Source organism: Cynoglossus semilaevis, chromosome 1 (genome assembly GCF_000523025.1).
Source record: "Cynoglossus semilaevis isolate Cse_v1.0 chromosome 1, Cse_v1.0, whole genome shotgun sequence".
Taxonomy (NCBI): domain Eukaryota; kingdom Metazoa; phylum Chordata; class Actinopteri; order Pleuronectiformes; family Cynoglossidae; genus Cynoglossus; species Cynoglossus semilaevis.
The window spans coordinates 19,002,086-19,010,647 of record NC_024307.1 but is presented as its reverse complement, the minus strand read 5'-3'; the positions used below and the strand labels follow the sequence as shown (position 1 = coordinate 19,010,647).

General features: G+C 39.4%; 1 protein-coding gene across 3 annotated transcripts in view; it reads right to left on the bottom strand.

The window, feature by feature from the left end:
• rin3 (Ras and Rab interactor 3) overlaps positions 1 to 6,839 on the bottom strand; it is a 17,053-nt gene extending 10,214 nt beyond the window's left edge. The window contains exons 1-6 of one of the 3 annotated variants that reach the window (XM_025056605.1): positions 6,314 to 6,839; positions 4,544 to 5,054; positions 2,528 to 2,639; positions 1,906 to 1,978; positions 1,022 to 1,113; positions 62 to 256 (exon numbers count right to left, since the gene is read on the bottom strand). In XM_025056605.1, the coding sequence (XP_024912373.1) occupies positions 62 to 256; positions 1,022 to 1,113; positions 1,906 to 1,978; positions 2,528 to 2,639; positions 4,544 to 5,054; positions 6,314 to 6,348 (1,018 nt within the window). In that variant the 5' untranslated portion in view covers positions 6,349 to 6,839. The remainder of the gene's footprint in view (positions 1 to 61; positions 257 to 1,021; positions 1,114 to 1,905; positions 1,979 to 2,527; positions 2,640 to 4,543; positions 5,055 to 6,313) is intronic. The other 2 variants (XM_025056604.1, XM_025056603.1) reach the window with 2 other exon arrangements.
• Positions 6,840 to 8,562: the final 1,723 nt, after the last annotated feature.

The following is an 8,562-nucleotide window of genomic DNA, read 5'->3' as shown; positions in this document are numbered from 1 at the left end:
TTCTGCGTGGCTGAGGTGGAAGTGGTGGTGGTGGGGGAGGTGGAGATGGTGGTGGTGGTGGGGGAGGTGGAGATGGTGGTGGAGGTGTTGTTGTGCTCAATGATATTATTCACCACAGAGCCTGAGGGATTCTGACTGTCGTTGTTTGGCTTCTCTTCTACAGCAACTGGGTTCACGTATAAAAACCTGCACTGCTCTGCAATGGTTTCTTGAGTCTTCGCTGGTTCCTTTTCGTTTAAATCCGACGTCCAAAAGTCTGTAACACATGGACTTAATGTTAAACAGTCTCTTAGTGATCAAAAATCATTCTTTAGACATTAAAGTTTTCATTCTAATAAAAAAAAAACGTTAAAAAAAAGTGAAGAAAGCTTCACATGTTTATTTAACTTAGTAAATTATAACAGCAACAATCATAATACAGTGCCTTATTTGTCCTACAATGGGGAAATTCACCATGTGAGACATTGTGACCCAGAAAGTCTCACACTGAGATATGCGGTTCCTCTGAGGCTCAAACCCAGGACCCTCTGTGTGTAAGGCCACTGAAATTCATGGGTTTGGTTCCACTGGTTACTTTACAACAAACTGAGATTAGTATCAATTACTCCACTCCAACTGTGTGTTGGAGTGGAGTAATTGTTATTGTGATATGACAGAAAACATCAACGTGTTATACCATTAAGTTTGCGTTTACATCATACTTTGTGTTGTGCATTGTTGCAACAGAGTCCATTTGTGTCTTCACTGACAAACAAAACTTGCTTTCTTCCATGATTCACATAGACCTTAGATGAATAAATATATATAATAGCTATAGATAGACCTTACAAATAATACAGTTCAACTGTTCAAATATAATGCAAACATCACCTGCTGTGCTAACCCCCTGCCATACTGATTGATTTTTAATCTTAAAGTAATGAAATAATATCTGCTCATTAATGCTGGTTTACTATGTAATTAATGTAATTAATCCAACACAGCCCTCAGTTCAATATCGCTTTAGCTGAGTTGTCTGTACCTGCTCCTGCAGCAGCGATGACCTCCAGCTCCTCTCTCGTACTCGCCTTGGTAATGGCCTCTGGTAACCTCAGTCTGACGGTCAGGATGTCCCTGATTGGTGGATTCAGTCAGACGGTTTTCAGTGTTATTGAGACACTCTCTTAACTTCTTTCAGTGTGTGTCTTTGTACGTTTCTACATTTTGTGCTGTGATTACAAGGCTGTATTTAAACATAGAACCATCTTTAGGAGGAAGTAACACTGGGTTAGCTAAGATTAAATACGGATAAAATAATGACAGACAGAGAATTTCTATTGGGTTATGTCGGGGTTCTTTCCAAATACCGACAGTGTACATCTCCATTATTTTATTTTGGTTAATTTCCTGAATCAGTTCACTAGGAATATTTACTTTATTTATAAATCTGTTGACAGCCAATTATTTATTTATTTATAAATCTGTTGACAGCCAATTTAACACATACATTTGAGAAAAATATAACAGCTTATTTTTCAATCAAATGGCAGCTGTCCAATGTATTATATGTTCACAAATGTTGGTTTAAAGCAACAGTAATTTAATTCAACACTTGAACAAACCAAAGGGCAGCTCTAATCACCCAACAATTATATTTCTGAAGACCAAACAGGTTGACATTGAATCAAATAAAAATAACTGATACACTTCATAAACAGGCCGTTAACCAGCTGCAACCGCGTGACGCTCTCTTCTCAGCGCTTTTTCCCAAATTTCCCAAATAACATTTGCAGTATAATATATAATATAATATAACAAAGTATGAGAGCGCTAAGGGCAAAAGTGTTCCAAAGATGAATTATGAAAATGGACCTAGTGAAGTGGTCGGTGAGTAGAGTATTTTGTAGTAATGTGAGTGTGTCTTACCTGCTGGCACAGTAGAACGAGATCAGTTTAACAATGTCGTCAAAGACCAGAGACGAACCTTCTAAGTGGACAACTGTAACAGAGAGAAGAACCTGAGTGTTCTGCCTTGGTTCTAGTTCTTTAGATGTTGAAACTCTACTGTTTTACTGTGTCATGCTTTAATAGGAGCAGGTGGCAACAGTGTAATATAGCACAGTGTTAGCTTCTGGCTGGGGGCCTCCTTTACAAACCCACAGACAATGCTACAAAACATGTAGAGAAACATCTTGTATTTTCTTAATTATTATTAACAAACACGTTTTAGCACTGTATATTATTTCCCACTGAAATAATAAATATAATAATAAACTGTTGTTCTGATCTTCTGTCTATTTCTTATAAGAAATGTGTCCATTTTGCGCTCCTCAAGCTAGCGAGCAGCTAGCAACAGGCACTAACTGCCAGGACTACACCTATTACGACGAGTATTCAAGTATTGTGAGAAACTTGTGAATCTGATGATTAGGTTGTATGAGTCAGAACAAATGATTAAAAATGTTTTTTTGCTTTTCTTCCCTTCAATTTTCTGAGGACCCACTAGCACCCCCTGTGGTCCCCTTTGAAAACCACTGGTACAACGTACATGTCTGGTGTTGTTTGACTGTCAGACTGTGTACAAGCGGTGGTCCCTGTTCATCAGGCAGGCGTACTGACAGCATCAAGGCCTCACCATCATCACTGTGAACCAGGAAGGCCTGCAGAGGTCAGAATAATGGACAGCATGTAAAACTTGTAGCACGTTCTCATAATGAAGTTCTCTTGTGTAGTGTAGCTGTAACTCCAAATAATGGATTTCTGATTCTATTAATAAAAAACAAGACAGCAGTGAGACTTGCTATGATGTGCGGTGTAGAGACAGTGTCTCTGTCTTATAAACAAAAGGCTGAGTTGGAGGAGGCAGACATGAAGATGCTGAGATCTTTACTGGGAGTGACCAGGATGGAGAGGATCAGAAATGAGAAGATCAGAGGGACAGTGAAGGTGGAGAAAAGTTAGAGAGGAGAGGTGGAGGTGGTTTGGATGTGGAGAGATAGTGGAGATAGGGTGAGATGTCGATGAACAGAACAGTCAAAAGAAGAAGACAAAGAAGGCAAAATGACTATGACATGGTCCCTAATGAGGGAGATCTGATGAATATACTACTGAGAATGTAATGAGATAGCCTGGGATTAAATGTCAGGTCTGACAGGATCAGCACCAACAAAAACAGACTTACATTTGAAACAAAGAGCAGCATGTGCCACTGGTTAACACCAGAGTGCAGACGGGAGAAAAGCATTTGATGAGTGAGTCAGTTATTCTACAGTTGACTAACAGTTTGTGTGCAGATTTAATCTGATAGTTGAAATAACTGTGCTGGGATGGTTTGATGTCCGGCTGTACTGGCCACAGAAGATTACAACACACAAACATCTTGTTTCCGTACTCACCAAAATGCCTCAAGGACAAACAGCAAATAGAGACAGTGATGATGGAGGAAAACAACTTACCCACTGTGTGTGGTTCAAGCTGTTAATCTGTCAAATCCCATGTGACTTACAGTCTGGCCGTAAAAATACATTGTACTCGAAGTCACATCATTTACACAGGCAAGAATGCTAAAAGCATGCTAAATGAGAGAAAAAAGTATCTGATTGATATTGGTATCAGCAGATACTTCAAGTTGCAAAGTTCAAATCAGCTTAATTAATGTTTTAAATCCAAACAGATCACTTGCCAAAAAGCTCAAATCATAAACTTAAACTTAACAGATGTATTGATTAGGGATGTCCAATATTTACTTCATGACTATATTCGATATTGTCCAAACACTTCATTTCCGATTCCCATACCAATATACTGGGACAGTGGTGGAAGTTAAGTGTTGCCTGCTCACTAAGGAGACGGGTTAAAACAGTGTTTCTCAATCATCTTCTGCCCCCTGGGGGACAGAATTAAAATACTATTGAGCAGTAATATTTGTTTATTTATCTGTACAAACCACTGTAAGAGTTGTTGGCACCAGCATTCTGCATACAACCCCCTGATTATCACTATAGATTAAAAAAATAAGCTACAATGCTGCCATCTAGTGACTAGAGGCCTGTTTAGCGTTGATACTGTTCTGTGTTTATGTGGTATGAAGGGGTTATGGGGGGCCGGGGGACTGAGGAGGTGTGGTGAGAGCACGTGTGTGTATGAGGAAGAGAGAGTGCAGAGAGTGTGAGAAGAGGAAAATGCGTTGTTGGAGAAGCTGGGTTGAGAGCAGTAAAGGAGTTTAGAACGAGTTACTGCAGTTGGGTTTCAATAAAAGTTCTTCAGAGCACTGAGGCATCTGACTGGTCTGTTACCAGGGCATTAAACTATTTTTAGAGCAAATCCCAGGCATTGTGTATTGGGTTTTCATTGTCGGAGGAAAAACCGATAACCATTCCTACAGATATGACAAAATATGCTAATATCGGGCAGATAATATCAGTTGGACCGGACGTCCCTAATATTGATAATTTGTTAGATTTTACTTTTTTAAAATACAAATTGTTCAAAATGTTACAACAGAACTATGAGTAAACTGTGTTTGTGTCTGGTGTGTGTTTGAGTATTTTGAGTTTTTACACACCCCAGCTGACTCCTTCTCCAGTTTACCAGCAGTCTGGTCTTGGCTGATTCCTTTGAGCTTCCATACTGACGTGCTCCTCTGTAGACGATCAGTTTCACTTAGCAGCGGAGCAGAGGAAGGAACCGAAGTAATCACAGGAGAAGGTAATGTTGAAATGGAGGCTGTGGCCGTAAGAGATGATGGACAAGGTGGGGAAGACTGAGTACTAGACAGAGAAGTATCATTAGGCGGAGGAGACTGAGTAGAAATTGGAGGAGGAGAAGCTGGAGTTGGAGAAAGAGGAGGTGGAAGTGATTGGGGAGGCTCGCCAGATGAGATAGGGAGAGGAGGTGTGGGCACCGGTGTAAGAGGGGGAGGGAGGGATGGAGGAGTGGGCGAAGGTAAAGGCGGGCGAGAAGGGAGTTGAGGTTTGGGTCGCCCTAGCAGTTTGGGTGTCAGACAAGGTGGAGGGAGGGTGGGTGATGAGGAGGTGGAGGTGGCATCGGGTCCTTCTGTCACAGGGCTTGTGTGACTGCAAAGATAGAAAAGGTTGACAGTCAGGATGGTTATAATGAAGGACCAGGAACCAGACCCATGACTGGAGCCACACGTTTGCAGTGGTTGACTAGTTGACTAGGAGTGGGGGGAAAAAAACTCAAGTTAGCAGTAGTTTTGACAGTATTCATAGACTTTTTAACAGAATTAAGGATTCAAAACTCACCTTCCTGTTCTTAACTCTTCAAAGTTTAACACTTTAGTTTTTTAACAAGCCACTAAATTTCCCTTTAACACTTCAAATATAGGCTGCATTGATGATGAAAATGTTTGTCATTAAATTGGTTGTTGTAACTTCTGTGGTAGAATTTAATTACTATTCCTAAGCAAATTAAGTATTTTACGTGTAGCAATGTTTAACCAAAATAAATGACAACGAAGTCCATTTACTATTAAGTGAAGTCTCAGTTATGACATATTTGTAGAGGATAACAAGTAATGTACTTCGTGTTTTAAGTTCACACATTTGTGAACTCAAAGAAAATCTCAAAATCATTTAAAAACTTGCTTTACATCACACACTGTAGTACGTTTAAACAAGTTCAAACGTACGCGTCGCCCTTTTTACACTACGTTAGTACCGCACGTTGTACTTCGCCAAGGTTTAGTACATGTCCGAAATATTTCACCGCCTAACCTCACTTGACCATGCAGTTAGAAATTCACCTTAACCGACGGTATTTTTATTTATTTAGACATTTTGCGATATTATCCTTGTCGTCGAAGCAAGAGGTTTGTATCGACGGTTGCTGACCGACTCCAGGTTCAATCCAGTTCACTGAACCGAGTCCCTCAAACACATTTAGAAACTTTTTTTTTCATGAAACCGTTGCAGTAAAGTTGCCTCGTCTGTGTGAACAGTCTCGTCTTCTAACAGTCTCATAATTTTGTCACAAGCAAAAATGTGTTATTACTTTAAATAGTTTACGTGAAAAAACTCCAGCATTTAATCTAACAGAAACGGATCGATGTATTTGTTTCGCAAAATCTACACCGGAAACTGGACCGTTGAACAACCATGGCCAGAGTATTTCCCCCAAAAAGAATCTCTCTAACATGGCAGTGACTTATATCTGTTGAGTCATCACATCTGTTTTTCCTGTTGTAGGCTGTTTCTAACTTCTCGACCCTCGAACCCCTCTGCCGCACTCTCTTCGCCCCCAACCGCATTAAACGCACCGTTTCCTGGCTGAAGTCTGTTCTTAGCGAAAGACAACTAAAGTCCCCCAGACTCACCCAGCGTCTTTGGAAACACCGCCGTCTTCCATCATATTTCCTCAGATTCAGACTTCAGCTGCTCTCCGCCGCTCTCTCGGCTCCATCAGAAACCCCGCCTCCTCTCTGTCCTCCCTCCTTCTCCTTCCCGTTGATCGCAGCAGGACTGAATAAGGAAAATCCAAACGCAAAGGGAAAAAGAGTTTCTCTGTGTCAGACCACCGTCTGTTTCTGCTCTAACTTCCTGCTGTAGCGGGGCGTGCAGGAAGACACAGGTCTGTGGTCTCAGACCTCCCCCTGCCCTCTGCTCTACGACATCATGTGTTGACATCAACATCTGCCTCAAGCACAAGTTTTTTTTCTCTCTTTCAAACATGACTACCTACGCTGTTTTGTGATCTCACTTGTGTCTGTGGAGAAAGATGACACTGCCGACATGTTCCAAATATTTGACCAATCCCCTTTAGCCTCCTTTCTGTTTCCATCTCCCCCCTCCTTTAAAGTTTTCCAGATGCTTTACCATTCCGCTGTGGAATGTTCTGCTCCACTTCCCTGCTAGTTTCTTTGCTTCCTGATTATTACGTATTCCTTCGTCTGTTACATCCCGTGTCCTTAGCTTGACATTTGAAGGGGGGTCCAAAATTGTGACCAAAAAAAATAAAAAATAAAATAGAAAGTGTGATTGCAAATCCTTAACTATTCATCACCAAGTTTCTTCGACTGGTTCCATTTTGGAGCATTTAGCTCACACCAACAAGCAATACATTCAGAGGAGCATGGGCAGAGTACAATGCTCCAGTTCAAAAAGTGCATTCTTGAGAACATTTTAAGGAATTTTGATAATTAAAAAACTAATATATATATATAGACATATTCTGTCTTTATATATACATACATACATATATATATATATATATATATATCTATATATATATATATATATATATTATAGACAGAATTTCACTCTTTATACTTCTATCCCGTTGGGCTCTAATTCCTTCATGTACTGTAGTATTTATACCAGAAGATATGTATAAATACTTGAGTGCAAATGCTATTTATATTATCATATTATATTTTATTCAATAACTACTGTCCTATGTTGCCACCATGTCAATTTTTCCTTCGATCCCACAACAACAACAATAACAATCACATTATTATTATTAGTAGTAATAATAATATTAGTAATAATACTAATAATAATACAGTGTTAGCTTAGTGGTTAAGGAAGCAGACTTGGGTCCGGAAGTCTTCAGGTTCGAGTCCACCAGCTCCCAAGTTCCCACTGAGGTGCTCTGTCATGGCTCCGTCTCCACTCACTGCTCCCTGGTTCTTAACTTTGGTGATGGATTAAAAACACATTTGGTTGTGTGTAGTGGTGAGTTGTGGCACAGTGACAAGGAGTTCTCTTTATTATTTTATTATTATTGTTATTATTATTATTATTATTATTATCCTCAATGTGAATGAAAAAACAATCAACACAATAACCTACAACATGAAAACAGTCATGACAACAGCAGTGCATCCTGCGTACAACTTGACCGCCTTTAGAAGAAGGAACCTGTTATCCACTGGTTTCTTTGACTCAGTAACTGGACATTGTTTCTGCTGCCACATTTGCATTTGTGATTTAATAACTAGAATAGATCGGATTAGACTGGACTTTGTTGATAGAAAAATCAGATGGAGCTAGATCAAAACCTGTTCAAAATTATTATTAGTATTATTAGATTTACAGGTTGAAAAACCTGATCAAACACATACGCATGAACACCTGACAAATGATGTGTTAAGAAAACTTGTCTAGGCTCGTCGAAGCTGTTCACATTCCAAAGTTTCATTCCAGACAATATTTAAAATGTTTTAGAACTGTTTTTTTAACCAGACTTTTCATATATTTTTTAAAGATAAATCTGTTTATTGTTTTGCACAACTACAACTACAACTACTTACAGTTATAAAATAAAATAAATAACTCTACTTTGGTGTTTCTGCAGACAGTATCAATCTTTACACAGCATTATCAAACGAGGCAAATTATCAAAGCGCCTAGATTTATTTCTGAGCCTCAATGTTTTTAAATTACATTAATTAACAGAAATTGTGGGAAAAATTTTAAAGTAAAAGTAACACGACCTAAAGCACAGCGAGAAAAACACCTGCGGTCGAAGACGACTTCCTGCGCAAAAGTCATGGTCATGTGTTCCGAATTGAACGGCCAAAATGTGACGTAGTATGATACTATCGACATCGTTTGAAAATAA